The sequence below is a fragment of the Ixodes scapularis genome, unplaced genomic scaffold (assembly GCF_016920785.2).
Source record: "Ixodes scapularis isolate PalLabHiFi unplaced genomic scaffold, ASM1692078v2 PGA_scaffold1__304_contigs__length_218370807, whole genome shotgun sequence".
In the NCBI taxonomy this organism is placed as follows: domain Eukaryota; kingdom Metazoa; phylum Arthropoda; class Arachnida; order Ixodida; family Ixodidae; genus Ixodes; species Ixodes scapularis.
This window is the reverse complement of record NW_024609846.1, coordinates 68,464,398-68,483,447: the sequence shown is the minus strand read 5'-3', so window position 1 is coordinate 68,483,447 and position 19,050 is coordinate 68,464,398. Positions and strand designations below refer to the sequence as shown.

At 47.0% G+C, this 19,050-nt stretch overlaps 3 protein-coding genes across 3 annotated transcripts in view; 2 read left to right on the top strand and 1 right to left on the bottom strand.

The window, feature by feature from the left end:
- Positions 1-207: 207 nt before the first annotated feature.
- On the top strand, positions 208-3,641 carry LOC8051827 (DALR anticodon-binding domain-containing protein 3). Its single transcript, XM_002434568.5, has 2 exons — positions 208-2,149; positions 2,944-3,641. The coding sequence occupies exons 1-2, from the start codon at positions 898-900 to the stop codon at positions 3,300-3,302; spliced, it is 1,611 nt and encodes a 536-aa protein (XP_002434613.3). The 5' UTR covers positions 208-897; the 3' UTR covers positions 3,303-3,641.
- LOC8051828 (protein PBDC1) lies at positions 369-1,259 on the top strand. Its single transcript, XM_002434569.5, has one exon. It carries the CDS (start codon positions 369-371, stop codon positions 873-875), a length of 507 nt encoding a protein of 168 aa, XP_002434614.5. The 3' UTR covers positions 876-1,259.
- A 6,236-nt stretch (positions 3,642-9,877) lies between the features above and the next one.
- LOC8051826 overlaps positions 9,878-19,050 on the bottom strand; it is a 50,368-nt gene continuing 41,195 nt past the window's right edge. Inside the window, exons 14-17 of the mRNA XM_029992818.3 lie at positions 18,214-18,316; positions 16,702-16,844; positions 14,786-14,942; positions 9,878-11,175 (exon numbers count right to left, since the gene is read on the bottom strand). Of these exons, the coding sequence (XP_029848678.2) occupies positions 11,050-11,175; positions 14,786-14,942; positions 16,702-16,844; positions 18,214-18,316 (529 nt within the window). The 3' untranslated portion in view covers positions 9,878-11,049. The remainder of the gene's footprint in view (positions 11,176-14,785; positions 14,943-16,701; positions 16,845-18,213; positions 18,317-19,050) is intronic.

The following is a 19,050-nucleotide window of genomic DNA, read 5'->3' as shown; positions in this document are numbered from 1 at the left end:
CTGCCGAACCAGCACAAGGCAAACATTTACCTTTATGAGTTAAATAATACATAAAATCGAGATATTTGGCTTTATTTGATACTTGTTTAAACGAAATATGTTCAAACATTAGTTTAGACGAAAAAAATAAAATGTATTGTGACGTCATTCACTATTTTATGAACTTTTGGAGAAGAACGGAGAACGGTGAACAAGCGAGCACGCTTTGTTAACACGTGTGGTGCACTGGTGTGGTGGTGCAGGTGAATGGTGAGCCGGGCATTTTTCTCTGATTTGCTCATACTGTTGATATTCAGTAATTCTAGGTTTTAGGCCTCTACAGCAGCGACGTTTTGTGCAGTCTCCGGCAGTTTCTGACAGCACTCCCAATGGCCAACCTCGCACCAGGACTAGACCCTTCAGCCGCGCTGGGTGCCGCTCACCTGCTCAGCAGACCCGCCTCAGAGTTCGGCAATGACCCCACCGTGGAATCGCTGTGGGCCATCAAGGCCGTAGAGCACATGGAAGTATACTTCAACCTCATCAGCGCTGTCGATCCAAAACTCCTCAAGTTGACCCCGCACGACGACGCGCTCTACAAGGACTTCAGAGCCCGATTCCCAGCGCTGAACGTGAAGCTACTCGTCGAAGCCGAGCTGAAAAGCGAAGATTCAAAGAAACAGTGGCGGGAATTCTGCATGAACTACGAGGGAGTCGTGGAAGACTATAACTACGCCACCATGGTCCGACTGGACAGCGAGAGCGACTACAGAGAAGACAACACGACCCTCGTGCCCCGCGTCCAGTTCTACGCCATCGAGATCGCGCGCAACCGGGAGGGACACAACGACGGCATCAAGAACAAGTACGGCGCCACGAAACCGCAGGAAAGTTGAAGAACCCGCACCTGCTCACAGGATGGACGTGCAACGACAGTTGAGTTTGTTTATAAAGGACTTCTGCGCCGCGCAGCAACTCGACGAAGTATTACCGATCGAGAGCTTCAGTTTGGCGACTAAGAAGGGTACCAAGCAGCCGGCGGACTACCGAATCTTTGTGGGAAAGCCGGCCCACCGGGTGCTGCGACCACGGCTAAAGCTGCTCGCAGACGAACTCCTCAAAGTCAGCGCCTCGTGGCCCGTGCCTGTCGCCAAGTGTCACTTCGAGACGTCATCTCCCTACGTCGGAGTGCATCTCCACCGCACAGCAGCCTTCCAATCGTTATTCGGGTCTATCTTCGTGGAACATACTAAAAAGACGCTGCATGTTTGCAGACAAAAGGCTCTCATTTTCGTGCCGTTCCTGGACAAGTCGTTCAGTGCCGTTCGAACTGAAAAGCTCGCGGCCTACGCTTGTGCGTGTTACCTCGAGCAGGACGCAGAGGTTACCCTCTATATGAGCAGACCTGCCCTGGTGACGAGACAAAGCAACGGTGTCAACCTGATACCATGTATCGCAGAATCCGAAATAGACACAGCCACAGATTTTCGCTCGGTGGTCGAGCGCTGCAAGTATTACGACCGAGACACCTCGACCTTTAGCTTAAGGAGTTACCTTGATGAGCAAGGGGTCGACGTGTCCTCCAACTATGATCCAAACGTCGACAGTGTTCACGTTGAAAGTAGCGCCTTCGTCACTATGAGACTCCTCGCACAAATCTCCCGAGGCTGTATGTCGGAGCCACTGACGCTGTTGTTCGTAGTCCCCGACTCGAAGAGCTTTGCAGCGCAACAAGCTGGACTTTTGTTTGAAATGCTCTTTCTCCAACAGTTCCTTGGAGGAGACGTTGCCCCGAAGGTGCTTTACCTCACTCACGGGGGCTGTGTCGAACCGATAGACTGTTCTTTCGAGACATATCAAAGTGCGAGAGACAATTACATTCGAGAGGCCTTCCGACGTCCTAGCACCGAGCCCAGCCTCTCAAAGCGTTCCAGGACTGCGGAGGATGTTTTTCTGGAAGGCGAGGGCGGTACAAAGGAAGATATAAAATCGTCTGTGGGTGTGCTTGTAGAAACGGAGCTTGCTCTCGACTTCCTCTCTAGCAGGCAGAATCTGAGGATGAAGATGGGGGAACGACTGGGCTGTGCAGAGAATGGACACTATTCATTGCAGTACACAGCGGCCAGGATCGCAGCAGTGCTCGAGAAGTACGAACTTGCAGTCAATGAGGGTACGAGAAGCTTGCGACCATTGCATTAAGCTCTCTTCATTTTCAGTTTCCTCTTGTCCCTGTCTGCTTCATACTTTTCTTGATTTTCTTTTTTCACCAACGTTGATATTGTTGCTTTATAAACAAAACTCTATTCCCTTCAATCACAGCAAGCTCTGCTTTTTGAAAAGCTCAGTATGTCTAGAAGTGTTGTAGCTTACTATGCATTGGCAAATTGAATTAGCTAGACAGTAACTAAGCTACCTTAAGGACCCTAGAAATCCAATTTTCTCAAATGAAAAAGAATTATAAAAAAGTTGAAATGGGAATGGTGCCGGGGATGTGAGTCTATGAACCAATTTTGTTCTTTCAAAATATTTTAAAATGTGGCACTAGGAAGATTTGTAAAACAGTGAATGCAGAAATGGGCCATAGTATACAGTACACTCAGCTAGTATCAAGTTCTCTGCTTTGCGATTGGTGCTCTTGCTTGGCTTGACTAGTCTGGGTGCAATCCTTCTGCCTACCTAAATTTGAAATATAGCAAAGTAAGGACAAAGTTGCAGGAAGTGTACAAAACACTGGCAGCATATTTATCTTAATAGTTTGCATTCACTTTAAGCTCAAAGTATATGCCAGTTCCAGAACTTGCATGAGAACCACTTCTGCAAAACATCCTTGTATGCCCAGGCATTATCAATATGACATAATTTTTTTGATTGATCTATAGCATCCTTGTATACCTGTGATCAATCCACCGGCAAGACAGAACGGTGCAGCGAGACTGTGCATAATGCCTCCACTCATCCTTCCAGGTGCCTACCCAGCCTTGTGCAAACTGGAAGAGGCAGACTTCAGCCTGCTGAATCTTCAGCCCGAATGGATGTTGTGGCACAGACTCTCGATCTGCTGGCGTCTCCTCTTGGAGCCAAGCCCTGCGACGCTCCACGGCAACCCCATCAAGGTGGAGGTCAATGCGCATGCCCTCTGCAAGGCACTCGAAGGGCTCGGGTCAGAATTCAGCGCCTACTACAGCAAGGTCAGGATCCTTGTTCAGCCCGAGCAACACTTGCTGAAGACTCTCTGTGCACGTCTCTGGCTCCTGAAGGCTGTCCAGAAAACTCTGCAGCGGATTTTAAGGCGATTTGGTCTGACCACATTGAACAAGATGTGAAGCTATTGCGAGGGTCGATTTGGGAAAATTGCTGTATAGAGATTTTGTTCCTAGAGACTCAAGTTTCTTGAATCCTGGGACAGGCGTACCTTTCGTTTAAAGGCCAACATTCAGTTGGAGTCAGCAAGTCAAATATAGTAAGGACCCTTCATCGAGCTATTGATGACAGAGAGAGGGAACGGGTTCTAGCCCCGCTGAAGATGATTTTGCTGGTTGACCGAGAAAAAGTTGTTAGTTCTGTTACATATCATTTAGGTTGGTTCGCAAATTTAAAGTGTTAAATTTTTTTCTTTTGAGAGGGGCAAATGTATTCTAATAAAAAGCAATTTGTACGACTAATTTAGGACTGGTCATTCGTGCAAGTTTTCTACGGTCTCTTGAAGTTCAATATGCTAACCATGTTGAATTAACCTGAGACTGGGGTAGAGAAGAAACATCAAAACGTAGAAGAGACAGAAAATAGACAGGACGACGTCAGAAACATCAAAACGTAGAAGAGACAGAAAATAGACAGGACGACGACGTTTGAGACGTCGTCCTGTCTATTTTCTGCCTCTTCTACGTTTTGATGTTTCTTCTCTACCCCAGTCTCAGGTTAATTCAACATGGTTAATATTCACCAGCTCGCCTGCACCCTTACGATTTTTTCTATGTTCAATGTGCTCCTGCCATCACAAAATAAAGTTTCACAGGACAGTTTCGGAAACTCCGACGGGGCCTCTCGTGGACCCTACATTGCTTGGCACGGGGAATTGTGGGGCTGTTCCTATGTACACTCGGGCCGGCTCTTTCGCTCCATACACCCTGCAAGCGGCGCAGCTCGTACTCTCTTACCACTGCAAGTTCAAAACACATCATGAAGCCAGTACATACCCTGTTTTGTTATCGTACTGCTTTCTTTTTAGTTCTGAAATTTTCGCATGCCCTATGTTGGATTGCTGTAGCACGTCAAAAATACGATGGGAGGCAGTGTGTATTTCCGGAATGATCCATTAACTGTGGGAAAACTGTGTTGCACCCAATCGATAGGTAAATAGCCACTGTCAGGTGACTTACCTGTAGACATGCACAGCAATCGGAATAAGAATAATTTTTGCTAATATATTTCTATTACAATTCATAGAGCCCATCAAAGCCTTCTACGAATTATCAATGATTAGGGGCTTAGTAATTTTGAAAGTTCTGTATCAATTAGTAACTTGTCTCACTAAATTTCCATCACTTTGAAGGCCTTAAATTTTCTGCATTGCTAGACAGCTTAGAATTTTTAAGTCCTTGGCACGTAGTGTCTTGGCTGAACCGTTTAAAACTGCTGCTGCAGTAGAACCTCCTGGGGGGCCAAAATGAAACATATACGAGCCAATGACAGAACGCTGACCACGGAAAGAATCTCCTATGCACTTGCACCTTTATCTTTTTGGCTTATTACCGTGGCAGCAGACCACATTTGCTATTCTGTCGTTTCGCTCTTCGATGGCCACATTCAAGACTGCAGACATCGCCGGAGTATGCTTCATCTCGTGTATGAAAGTTATTCCATTGCATAATTTTGCGTAGATGTTCGGTGAATAACGTCCACCAATTATAGCATGTGTATTCGTGGAGTTCCTAAAATACCCCCGTCCCAATATAAATGCTAAAAGGCATGCAAACCTTTTACCCAGAAATGAACTCCAGAAAATAGGTGACCAAGTCATGATGGAACCACATTGCATATTGGGATTGAAATACCCATCCCGACGTGCAACGTCTCGTATTTTGACAGAAAACGTGGTTACAGCACAGACTGTGCAACATTGTTAGTGCACGCACGACTTTGGCACTCTCACATTTTACTTTGAAAGGGTACTGGCGAGCACCAAAATTTACCACTTGGGTTAATACCCCAAGTGAGCACTTTCCACTACTCTTGTGGTTCTGATGACAGTCCTTCAATACCCAGAGGAAAACAGAAAACCAGTGATGGCTTGTTCGTGCTAACAGTGTCGTAGAGCATACATGGAAACACCGTGGTCAAGAGCATTTTTCTTATTAAGAAGGTAGATTAGCGGAATGCCCAAATGAAAAATTTTCATGTCTTTGGGAAGTTCTCCACGGGAGGGTCTCAAGACCTAAGTTCGCAACATGCGACTCTATCCCATCTGACCCATTTGAAAGACGAGACCATAACTGAGCAGCTTTAACTCCTTAGCCATTTTCAGTTTCGGTGGATATCTGACCCTCAATTGCCTGTCTTTAAAATTACATTTGTTGCCTTCAAGATCAAGTTTCTAGTCACTAACAAAATGGGAGCAAAACTTAAAAATAATTTGGTGCTGCCATTTGTTGGCAGCACCAAATTGCCAATTGTTGCAGCAGTGGCAGAGCCGCGAACTAGGCCATGAGCGAGCTTGGTTCGTCCAACATGGTCCAGTGCGTGAACCGGGGAAAGCAGACGAGCTACACTCATTCCGAACGGTTTGAGTATGGCTCCACATGGACAAGACTAAACTCGTCCAAAACGGCCTAACGGGTCAAGCGCCAGACACATGCACAATGAAATTGTACAATGTGTCGAAGAGATGGGCCATGCCAACCACGACCTCAGAGAAACCACGGGTCACGATCAGGGTTGTAAAAGTTACTTCAAAAATGTACCTAAGATACAGTTACAGTTACTCATACGAAAATGTACCTAGGTACGTATCTACCTACTCGCTTAAAAATGTACCTAGGTGCAGGTACAGTTACTTCAAAGGTACTTTTTATTTTCACGCCAAGTATTTTTTCTCAAATTTGTCATATTATTATTAGAAGTAAATCCTTTGTATACTGGGATGTAAACAAAAACAAGTTTGATAAGCATGCTTTATTGGTGTCAATGGGCCCGCCCTGTTCCCGCCCTGTTCCCGTGCGCTAACTACCAGCGAAGTCAAAGCTAGCGCGAGCGCAATGCTCTGTGCATTCCCGACTCGCGCGTGGGCTCGTGCAGTGTGGGCACCGTTGCGGGCTCCATGCGCGCGCTTGTAGCTTCGGCTGCGCTCGCACCGAAGCTGAAACGAAGTATAGTTGAGTTTCACCAAACTCTGGATGTAGTGCTGGTAAAGCCTCACCGTCCTTTTCGGAGCACAAAGCACTGTGCGACTCGCGCGACTGGGGTGTCTGCTCCGCGGGTGTCGCTTCTCTGCAGCGCGTCGGTGCATGCCAAGGAGCGCACTCAACGGGTTAACTCGCCGTGATCCGATCGTGACTTCGCCAGCACATCGAAAATGAATCGGAATTTTTGAAGCAAATATCAGATACCGCAATATTAGAAGCTGCTGCCCAAAGAACAACTCTAATCTTAACTAAAACATTCCACAACAATGAGGGTCGTTAGATGCTGCTGCAGATACCTGAAAAGAAGTGCAGGCTGATAAAACTAAATATCCTGTACCATCAGAACTCAGTGTTACATATTTAATTGTATTTTTTTATCTGACGAGCAGATAAACTTCATTTAAAAAAATTAAAAAATGTTTTTTTGTGTTTACTTTGTTGAATTTTATATATCCTGTCTTAAAAAGGCGACAGGCGCTGTGTTCCAATAATCGAGATGGGCTTTATATAGCAATGCAGCATTATTTCATTTTCAAGTAATATGCCAACATATGCCGGACCCTGCTCCAAAAGGGCCACTACCTGCTCCAAAAAAAATTTCGCCTGCTACAAGGCCTGCTCCAAAAGGTCAAATGGCACTTCCATCACTGTGTAAAGTTTGTTATGCACCGTACTATGTGCGTTTACGTCCGTCAGTCGGCCAAGAGATTGACGTCGCGTCGCACGTCAGGGTAGCAACTTTTCGTGCGTACAATACGCCTGCTACTGATTCGTCGTTGTTCTCAACTGCGGATATTCGATAACTGGGACTTAGAACTTTGCAGAACCCCCTCGAAACCGTTGTTTAAAGCCTGTCCCTGCGTCAACTCACTCTTCGTTTTCGACGTGTTTCGACCCATTCACCACTCTGACTTCACCTATATATTATATATGACGAAGTAGAGGTCCCTCGGTAGAACAACGGAAACTTTGTTTTCAACGTTTCAACCGGAGTCCGGTCTTCGTCAGGAATGGGTAACAAAGAAAGGTTTGGTCATACTTATCCAAAATTACGGTACAAGTCCATTTTTCAGGGCGTCTGGAGCGACGGTAAGAAGTCGTTACAAAGATGTCCGGGTGTGCTAGGTAAACTAAACTTCCGAGAAAATGAATCGACCCACAACAATTATCTGTAAGCTGCCTTGTCATTGGTCATTTAGATATCGTCTTCATTTTAGTTTTACTGGAAGCAACCAATTTTTCCCTTTTTAATGCCCGCACGTCCAGAATTTTCCGCCGCTGTTGACCATCTTTGGCATCTGGCAGAAATATCGTTTTCGTCTCAAGTGCTAGTGCTGAAACCTAGTTGGACTAGTGTCCTGCGCCGCTGAGCTGTTCTGACACGGTGCAATAAGTATTAACTAGCCATGCTTTGCTTTTTCAAGAGGTCTCGCAAGGAAGAACTAAAGAGTGTCGACAAGACCAAGACGAATGTCGACGGGGTAAAACGGAAAGACCCGAATGTAGCACAGGGTCTCCACAACATAGAATAGCAGCAGCCCAGCCATCAGTGGCTGACTACATCAGGAGCTCGAAGACTCCGTTCGGCCAGAGTACGAGTGCTTCGATTATCTGCCCTTGATGTTTGTATCCTTCTACTGCTGCAATAAGTTTTGACAACGAAGCCTGCCAGTTTTGTTGTGCTTAATTATGTAAAATGAACATTTACATATCTAAGGTCTCCCAATACTATTTTCCGCACGTAATTATAACTGTGACTCTGGAAGTAGTATTTGTAGCGGGTATTTTAGAAACCAGGAGGGAGTTTCTTCAGACGTAGGTATTTTCAGTTTTGTAAAGTGCAAAATTTGAGTTCGATTTATTGCATGGAAACACTACGTGATGTTAAATTGCTTTAAGACTGTAATTATAATTTATTTTCAGTTATATGTTATATTGTATTTTCTACAATTTTGACAAAGTGAATAAAAGAAGTACCTGTAAAAAGTAACTTCACTTAGTTACAAGTTACTGGAAAATGTACCTAAGATACAGATACTGAGAAATGAAAGTACCTAGGTTTGTACCTCAGGTACAACAAAAGTACCTAGTTACCGATTTAAAGTTACTTGTACCTAGGTACTTTACAACCCTGGTCACGATGCATCTTTCAGTTTTTCTTTTCACAGATCCAACGTTTTCGTCGTGCATACGCCGGCTTAACAAGAACTCTTGAATGCCACTGTAGAGTACAACCGTCCAAGTTCTGAAAAGTGACCTACACTATTGTCACTGACAGAATAGGAGAGAGGAGTTTCAATTGTCTCGTCCCAAGCGATTCGGCGTCTTGTGAGCCCCGAACATGCATGCGCAGCCAAAGCACTGCAAAAGAAAGGCAACTATACTCCGTTCACCCTCACGCTCAGACAGTAGCCAAGGTTACGAGTACGGGCTAGCCCAGGGGTGGATCCAGAACTCCGTTTTTGGGGGGGGGAGCGGAAAATTTGTAAGGATACTATTCTCCCATTGGGGGGGGGGGGGGGGTTTGTGTGCACAGGGGGGTCCACCTATGTCAATTTGCCCTCTGAGAAGGGGGGGGGTCGACTTTGTTGAGGGGGGGGGGGGCGGCGGCCGTCCGTCGTGTGCGCCTGCTCCCCCCCCCCCCCCCCCCCCCCCCTTGGATCAGCCCCTGCTCCTGGCTTTGAGACATACCTTGCTAGCTCGAGCGGTCGTTCTGCGGAAAAATGTTTCAAAGCACAAGCGATTCTCGGAAATGGTGGCGAATATTGGATAAAGTCAAGTGGCTTCAGAGTTGGCACAGCATCATTTTGTGATAGAAATTTAACGAGACCAAATTTAGGGAAGGTACTTTGAAGTCGGGAGTTGTACTTTTTTACAGTGGCAAAGTAAGATAAAAAGTGCTGACATTGTGTGCCGAGTGTCGTGCAAGGCATGAGGCATACCGTGGGCTGTAATAGTACAACTTAGTTAGTCATCTAGGCTAGCGCAGACGTGCAAATTTGTTTTGCTGTACTTCAGCTTCTACATTGGTAGAAGCTGGTTGTTTCTACCAATGTTTGAACCGTTTCCTGCTATACTATGTGACAACTTTTTCTGGCATTTCAGAAGTGAAGGTTGTGTGTGCACAGCTTTAATGGGTGCTCAAGGTGCCCATAGCTTTTGCTTCACTGGCAGAATAAGATGTCCCCAAGTAGACATGTCTCGTTAATATGAACCCCGTTGATATGAATAGCCTGCTATACAGATAACATTTTTGGGGACAAATTAGGTAAACACATCCGTGCATGTCTCATTATTATGTACAAGCCACATTATAGGCACTTTATGGGGAGAATGAAGGTGCCCCTTTTAAAGAGATATCACCCTATAGGAACAGTCCTTGTGGGAAAGTTCCACTTCATTTTATAGCACAGAATTCAGGCAGTTTGGTTTTTTTTCCAAAATGCAAGGCTTAAAACACCCCATATAAGTGAAACTAAAGGACACCGTACAAAAGGTGCATTGCAAATGTGCCATAGAGTTTTATTGACAGACTAAGGGCTCATAGGCTTAACAACGAAGGTAAGAAAATAGGACGTACTGGGGAAACATTACTTCGACACCTGTACATTCATTTGCATTTGGCAAAAGCCCATAAGGAGATGCCTCCACTCGTGCCTCCTTAATATCAGAGATGCTCTCTTCCACCAACATTTTTGGTATAACAGCAACCATCCCACCCTGGATGCAATACAGTGAGGATCACACAACAAACTGTGGCACTTGTGCGAGCTGGAAAGCCTGCTTGTGGTTTGTACCACAGTTGACAGCTCCCGTTTTTAAAGGCCCTCTGCTTCTCGTGCACTCTGCAGCCACAGGTCGGCACCCGGTACGCTTCACTACATCCTCGAACGATGCTGAAAGTTTAAAACATATGAACAGCGTTGTTTTTAAACCTTCAATTGGTTTATTTAATTTTTGGGTGCAAATAAAGACTGCGACCCTCGTATTTATTGAAGTTGAGATAAAGCCTAAATTTATGTTGAGTACTACTAATATCCTAATATTTCGAGGCCTGCGAGAGGCATTCCATTTGGCTGTTACTGGAAAAAGGAATTCACTGGATATTAACATACACCAGTCACTGTAAAGGCACTTGAACAACAGGTGAATTGCAACAATGACATCTGTTCTCAAAATGAGTATGGTCATCCCTTTCCGGTCTCGAGCCTCTGCAGAATATTCCGAAGACGTTGAAACGACCTTGTGAATAAAATTATGCACGCTATGATTGTCCAATAACTATGTATGAGCATGAGTGAGGAACATCGTTGAGTGAATGGTTAGGTTGCGCGCCGACCCACGCTATGCTATCACGGTCGATGATCGGTCACTCCGAACTGAAAACGGTAATGGCCGATAAGACTGGGCGGCAGGAATGGCACAACGCACTCGAAGCAAAGGTTCAGCAACGTCATTCTCCGGGAAGAAAAGACGACGAAAATTGCCGTACAGAAACAATCTGCAACGACGACAGAGCATTTCTGTGTGCTTGTAGGGAGCGGCGTGACTTAAAAAAAGAGTGCGATTCTGTTCTGCACACTACGGAATGCTGTGCCAGCAGCATGCGTGCGTCTGGAACGTGTGGTTCGGAGACGCGTATCCCTTCCGGACTGCGGCGACCGTCCGTCTAGGTGGTGTCGAGGCGGATGGTCCTGAGCTTCTGTCTGTCGGCCAGGATGCATGCCGCTTCGTTGGATCCGCCACAATAGTGGGAGGACGAGAAGACCGTCAGGAGTTTTCCTTTCTGCTGGACCTGCGTGATGCAGACAGGATTCGTTCAAATGCGCTCGATCCACGTCAGAAATGCCGGCGAGCTGCCCGTCGGTTGTACGTTCGACTCTCGGCAATTCAACGTTGCCTCGTTCAAATTTTCGGTCAGCTCTCCAACCGGTGCACTTAGCATCCACTTGCGCATCCAAAGTGGTCCCAAAGTGGCGACGAGCGACGTCACAAAAGCCGGAGTGTCGTGACGTCGGATGTCACAATCCCGGCAATACGCTCCAAATGCTAGTGTTTAAAAAAAAAAAAAAAAAAACGAAAAAAACTGTAGCGTCATCTGGTGGTCAAAATAGGAACAATCGGTACGTTCCTGGTTTCCGAGGGCGAGCTGGCGTTTCCCAAGCCTCGTTTCGTTATCCACAGCATCGCAAACGAAAAAAAAAATAAGCGCCGATTATTTATTAATTTTTTGTTCGCGTACGAGTGCTTTGACCACTTGCCTACTAATAGCGAGTGTTACTTGTACCACTTTTAAAGATTGTACAACATGACCATGAAAGTGACTCGCGTTTCGGTTCTGGCGCTTGCTTAGCGCACTCTCTGGCAAATGGCTAAACCACCCCTGTTGCTCCATTTACCTTGGGTAGTTTGCTCGTTTCTTTTGCTGTTTGACAGAAAAAGAATGCTGCATTTAGCCAAAAAAAAAAGTCGCTCGTGAGCGTTCATGCTACAACAACTTGGCTTTGATGCAAAGGTCCGCTTTAGCCAACAAAGAGATACAAAACCTTTTTAAAAGAGATTAATGCTCAGGCATATGTAATGACGAATTCTTCGGTCTTTCCAATTTTCAGGAATGGGACGATAGTTTGATGGGCAGTGACAGGACATCAACTTCGGCGTCTGCACGTCAGTGCGACCCAGACTAGAAGTCCTGATTTAAAGCAAGATATGACACCTGGAAGTCAAGGAAATGTTTTCATCTTATTTTAACGCGAATTGCCCGTTTAAAATGAAATTTTGCTGTACGTTTATTGAAGAAATAAATGAGTAGGCAAGGGGTTAATGGCTGAATGGATTAAGCTGAGAAGCAAGGCTTCGTGAAATTCTAATGATTTCCGGGCAAGCCGTAGGAAGTGGAGCCGGCAGAGCATCAATGGCAATGAATCGCGGCGGTTCCGCGGAGTGACCAGCCACGTAAACTCCGATTGCGTCTTTTTTTTATTTTGACCTAGTTCCTACAATTCAGATTTTCCTGTAGCCGGCACAGGCTACAGGAAATACCTAGTGGCAGTCCGTGAACGGAGAAGCTAAAAGGCCCGGAGCACCTATTTTGTGGGGATTTGGAACTCTGCGGACAGATCATTTTTGATGCGAAAGGCGCAGCGAAGGGGAAGATAGGGTCGAAGGCTAAACTATCTACTAAGCCGAGGCGGCGTAAAAACTCCTCAGGTAAAACAATTTGTTTAAAAGAAGAAAAAACAATGGAAACAGTCGTCGTAGAATCGCTTGAGCAAAACATTTCGCCACGACTTTGCCAACTTGCCGGTTGCTGCAGCATGAATCATCCTCTCTTTCACAGAAAACAGGTGACTGTCAACATAAGGCTATACTTCCCTAGCCTGAAACGCTTTACTTTAAAATATAGTACAGTGTCATTTATTCTGTCGAGTCGCAAAAGCGCTCCGCATGGCCACTCCCGCACTCCCCGCCGCTGCTTCCACACGGGAACATACAATTAGCTCTTAAACCGACCACAGGAGGCGCTTATGGCACGATAGACGGTGGTGCCGTAGCAGCACGCACGAAGCATATTAAGCCTAGAAGTTAGAAAAATAAAAGAAAAAAGTCGCCCCTTTGCCGTATTAGCATGGCAAAGGCAGTGGTAATGTAGAATGTGAACTGTGAGGGTGGGGAAACTGTGTCCACATGTTGAGAATGGATGGCACGAAGCGGTCCTTTGTCGTGTAAGGTAAGCGCCTGAGCATTCCGCGAATGCCTCGGTTATGGGTGCCATTTTCTGCGGTTGCGGCAAAAATGCGACTTTCTCGGAGCCTGTCAGAGTGCGAGATGCAACAGAAAGAAGCGGGCGCAAAATGGAACGACTGGAATGCGGCAGTGCCAAGGGGAGCCCTCGTGCCAGCTTGCAGCAAAAGAGAACCAACCTCTCAATCTGTACCTAAACCCGCTGCAGCAAAGCGAGTGTCTGTTTCTTTTCTACCGCTCTCTCTCGCCCTTTCTCCAGGAAGGCCCGGAGCGCGCTCGTTTCACCAAGCAGAGCGCCGCAGTATGTCCAAACACACAACGTTTTTCCCCCGCCGGGAGTTATGCGGATGCACTTGAGGAAAAGGTTCGGCTGGCACCGGCATCCGTTTATTGCAGAGAAAAGCACTGCATTGGTGTTCGGCACTCGGCCCGTCAACTTCTGTTGCCGGCACCTGGTTAGGTGCCAGCCATAAACACATTCCGCGTTAAAACATGAGAACGCAGGTGTCGCTGTTGTCGCGGCTAACTTAGGATGACCACCTGTCCTGCGACTTGCGAACAACGGGGCACGGGGAAGCGCGGGGGTCGCTGGTAATCGTGTGAATCGCAATGGCATGGAATTTTCTATCCAAACATTGCAAGAGGCAACCGTCGTTTTTGCAGGAGAACCGACGCGCATGTGCCATTGTTCCTCTCCCTTTGGTAGCAAAATATGGTAAGAAAAATTGCTCGCGAAAACTTTAAATATAAAATATTGTAAGTACTTTCAAATTGCTGTGTCAATGCGAAAGGGTTGCTGTGGATTTTTTTTTTAGTGAAGACAGTCACACGACCAACGGTCGAAAAAGAACATAATATTAAAAATTTGTGTTGGACCATGTTGATAAAAGTAAGCGTTGACAGGAAACAATAACCCGAAAAAGATTTACTGTCTTATTTCCATCTGATGCAAGTTCTAATACAGTTTATTTTTATTTTTTTTTTTCAACTTTGACACATTTAATAACATGTTTGGCATTAAATAATATATATCACTGGGAGTGGAAATTATTTGAGCTTAATTGCTGCAAAACAATTAGTAGGTATATAAACAGTACAGGATATTAAATCTGTTAACAAACCCTCGGTTTGTTGTGTGCCGTGTTAATAAATTTCCTCTAACCCCCTCCCCGCATCCTGCCCCTTGCGTCCCGCGTTTTGCTAGCAGGAAGGTGGTAACCCTATCCCAACTCCCGTCTGCCGAAGCTTCCCTAGTCAAGCCGGAGCATGGAGGTAGGAAGCTTCTGGAGGTCACACCAGGCCACCAGAGGTGAAGCAACAAGTGAGAGGGGTGTGGCCCCAACAAGGGCGTTTTTTGGTTTTGGCCATCGTTGGGGGCATGTCTCTCCACACATCTGGCTTCACCTGTGGCGGCCTCATGTCGCCTCCAGAAGCTTCCTACCCCCATGAGTTGGAGAGTGACCTGCTGCAGAACAGGCGTCTACCACATCCACCACCGCCGCTGCGACACCGCCGGGATCGCAACCAGCGACGGTGCGATGCCTCTGCGACGTCGCCGGGCGGAAACCGAGAGACCAATTTTTGGGACGCAGCAAATGCGTCGTTCGGAGAAGCATTTTACGCATCGTAGCATCACGTTCCGCGACGCCCCAGCCGCTCACCTGGAAGCCGGCCTGCTGCACCTCGTGGGCCCTGACGACGTGGGAGAGCTCGTTGCGAGACAGGAACTCCTCGAGGGCCTCGGCGCTGAACATGTGTGCTGTGCCACGCTTGGCATTCGGAAGGAAGGCCTTCTGTGCCTCTGTGGCGGCTTCGCTCCTGCAAAATGCCGGCCGAGTGAGACAACGTTCAGGGATGGCGTTTGACCCGATCCAGACCTCCTTGCTTTTCCTCAGTACGACTATAGACCTTCCCAAGAAACGCTCGGCCCTAGGGACAACATAACTTTTTTCGAGCCCAGTCACTGGGCTTGAGGCTACTCTCACTGTTGTCCCTGCTAACCCTAACCGAGTGGAATGTGATATCGATAGCCGCAATTTTAAACACTGCTGGCAGCTAAATTCTCGTCTTTTCCCACCGTTTTTTGCATTCCATGGTCTATGCATACTTCCAAGAATATTAAAAAGCATTGTACATTAAAAAAAAAAATTATATTTGGTGAAAGAAAAAACGGTTAAAGTGCAGGCGAGCTGGTGTAAGTTATACATTATAATTGAAGGTTTTCAATCATCATGTATATTTGGTGAGTATGTCTGTGACAGATCGAATGCGACTGGAATGTTTGTTTTATTTTACGTTAAGTTTGAACGGCGCCGCTTGCTCAGCCACGCATGAAACGACAAAGCGCTTAATCGTCGAAAATAATTTACAACCGAACATCGCTGAAAGGCACGCATATATCACGAGCACAAGAACGCATTTACCGATAGACTGGACCAGACATACACAATTCTGGGAGTGTTAACATTCTAACAATACATTGTAATACGTGTCACACAGTGCAGCGTTAACAGAAAAGGAGTTATAAGATCTCAAATAACACAGCACTACAGTGTCGATGACAGTCACATCTCAACGATCGGAGGGAACCTAGGAGGATTTTGTTTTGGGGCACGTTTTGGGGAGAGCTTCCTTCTTCCCACCAAGGCAAAGGAGTGGACTCGACTGACCCGTTCCCAACCCGACACAAACAACTATTTTTGGCGATGACCGAGAAGGACTCTACGCGGATTATTTCTGGGAGGGGACAGGAACAGTTGTCATTGATCGCGTCGAGGCCCGAGGACCGTTCCGACGTCCTCCCCTCCTTGGTTAGCGCGAATGTTGAGCAGAAACGCTCGACTGGCACGCACATATCAGCCCTATTTCTCACGGTGGAAGATAACACAAAAAGGGTATGCAGCATGTGTAAGAAAAATTAAGTTTCGAGAGAGGTCGGACAACTTTGAATGCAAGACCGCGAAACATGGGCGGAGAATTGTGCCAAGCAGGTTTCAACAGTCCGAGAGACTGGCAGAAACTTTCTAGCCGATAGGGGGCGCGAGAGTCACACCGCCGGCTGCATCGTCGTTGGCAACGTGGCGGCGGCTTAGGGGCGTTTTTTTGGAAAGGTGTATGATCACGAACGAGGTAAAAATGGCAGGGACGAGCTTCGGTCGTCCCATCTCCGGCGCAAGCTTTCCACCTTGGAAGACACTTCGGCATTTCGCCAGCATCGTACAGGTGCGCGCGGCCAAAGCACGGTGGAAGGCCACACGTTCAAAAGACGTGCCCCGCCGTATTCGCCCAAATCTAACACCGCCTTTGCAGTGCCAACTACGGCCACCAGATACGCTTTGCTTCGGAGAAACAACGCTTCGGCCATCTGGGCGCATAAAATTGTGGCTGCCAGTCATCCGTCTCCTGTGTTTTGTCCGAAAACACAGGAGACGCTTCACCATCCCCTGGAAACATCTAAATGGTTTGCAAGGAACGAAATGACGGTGGCCGAGCTTCCCGACGTTGTGCTCGAACCTCAGTAAGCGGCACTTTTCCAACCCCCAACCGTCTATGCGAGGCCCCAAGCCGGCGTCCTTACGAGATGGGGTCGCTCCACATGAGCTCCCAGGCCAGTGGAGACTGGTTCTCGGGGTCGTTGAGGGGCTTGGGGATCTGATTGATGGCCGCCAGGAACCCGCCTCCCAGCCACGGGGGAGGGATGCCCCCGTGCACGCAGAAAACCTGCGACAATCCGCCCATCGTTTACTTGCTGCCAAAAAACGACACTACGGGTACCGTGTCGCACCTGCTCCGGGCATTGCTGCCGGGTGTGTATGGCCGTGGTCGCGGATTTGGAAGCTCTTGCCTAGACGCAAAACTGCACGTACCGCGGGGGGTGCGGCTATTAGTTAAGTCTCCGGATACATGAATTGTTGTACCTGCACTGTGTTTTGCCATGCTGAGGCTATTTATAGTTTCGAAACTAGATGCTCCGTGCACGTGATGTGCTCGCTACAATCGCTTCGCACGCCGGTTGCTCTGGCAGTAGTGGCCAAATTCCCAATTCACACTTCCCACGCATTTTTTAATTAAACTAAAAAAACCAGAACTGGTCACTTGTGAAAAATCTCCGTAAAGTACCTCTGGTTCAATGTCCGAGACCACTGGAATGTTTTGAAAGCGGATGCGCCAAAATAAAACCGAATGGAAGAAAGGTGAGAACTTTTCGCCTTATTTGAACTATCCCTTTCAAAATTAAAGGAAGTTCCATTGGTGGATTCTTAGGAAACGCGTTACCTTGAGTCTTGGGAAACACCACACACGTCCCTCTTTGGGAAACGCTAACACTGGGCCCTTCACTTTTCTCCTTTGGCTTTTTCTTTCGTTTCCTCTATTTTTAGCTGCCTCTTTTTTTGTCTCGATACAGGGTCAGTGTTAGCAATTCCCAAAGGGGACGAGTGTGGCATTTCCCAAGGACCATGCTAACGCATTCCCTAAAGATCCACCAATGGACCTTTCTTAAATTTTTTTCCGCCTACTCGGACCAGCTCTAGTCCTTCTTGGTTCACACTCCATTTTTAGCACAAACCGAGGCCTATGTGCTCCGCACCTGAAAGTTCAAACTCTCCCCAGCCGTTATGAGACGGCAATTCGTTAGAACAGTGCTTCTCAAATGGGGGTCCGCGAAGGCATTCTAGAAGTCCGCAAAGCCCAGCCACATCAGTCAAACCCAGGATAAAAGGGGTCTCTTCTCATATTGAGAAAAAAACATTCCCGTTTTCCGGGCGAGTTTTTTAGTCTATCTGTTAAAAAGAGAAGTCTGCTTCACACAGCCCTTGTTGTATTCATTCATTAAATCATTATCATAATTAACCTATACGTTTCCCTTTTCCTCACCACAAACGGGGTCCTCCATCATCTCTGCCGATCCACAAGGGGTCCGCGAAACATCTATGGTTGAGAACCATTGCATTACAAAATAAAGCATACACGGGTGTGCCTATGCAGGAAGCTTTCACATACAAGAACATAAGTGAGTGTCTCGAGCAAGAGAGGCTTTGCCGCACATCATTTGAGAATGGTAAACTGGAAACTTGGAAAAAATACTCGCCTTCGAGTCGACGATGGCGGCTATTGGCATGACGTCGAAGCAAGCGTTGATCTGCTCCCAAACCTCCACGCCGACTCGATCGCCAAATTTATTCACGCATTCGCTGCGAGAGAAGACGAAAGAAGACTTGGTACGTAAGTATGCGACTCAGAGTGTCCGAGGAGTGAATGAGGTACTCGTAAAAAACGGAATGCTTGTTATGCTCCCTTCGCCGCGTGATCATGTTCGCGCCCACACACACGAGCAGTGGGCGGGGTCAGGCGGTGAAAGAGACGGTTGATAGGTTAGGCGAGCGCGTGGCTTCCATTGCACCGTCAGCTTAGGCCTTAGTGGAGTATATTCCGGAGTTTGTGACTCGAGCAATTGCAAAGCACATCAAACGACTTCAGGCACAACCTAAAAAGAAATATAACGCCAGCTCAATCATGCTGGCAAAGAGCGGGGAGCACAGAGTGTGTTGCAAATGAGCTTAGCACATGCCATGTGCATCACGTGACGCCAGGACGTCCCTATACACATTGTGCGGAGGTAAACAAAGACAAATGATGGCCGAACTTCCGGCGGGAGTATTTTGGTTTTGGTTGGCTATCAATTTTGCCTTTATTTTTTTTTAGGACCCTCAGCGAGTAGCACATACTTTAAAAGCGCCACCACCAAGGACCATAACTGCGGTGCCTCCTGAAATTTACTTTTACGGGATCGACATCCCTTCTTGTTCCCTTGGGTGAAGAGAAAGAGCACTTGTTCCTCAAGGAAATGACAAATCTGCCGAAGGTAGCATGGGCGCACCTTCAAGACTACCTATTCAGCTTGCCTGGTCCATATACTTAACAATGT

Bases quoted from the DNA above. Each gene is read 5' to 3' on its own strand.
- LOC8051827 (XM_002434568.5), top strand. From the start codon at position 898: ATGGACGTGCAACGACAGTTGAGTTTGTTTATAAAGGACTTCTGCGCC. The intron at 2,150-2,943 runs GTACGAGAAGCT...TCATCCTTCCAG, and splicing joins CGAACTTGCAGTCAATGAGG to GTGCCTACCCAGCCTTGTGC.
- LOC8051828 (XM_002434569.5), top strand. From the start codon at position 369: ATGGCCAACCTCGCACCAGGACTAGACCCTTCAGCCGCGCTGGGTGCC.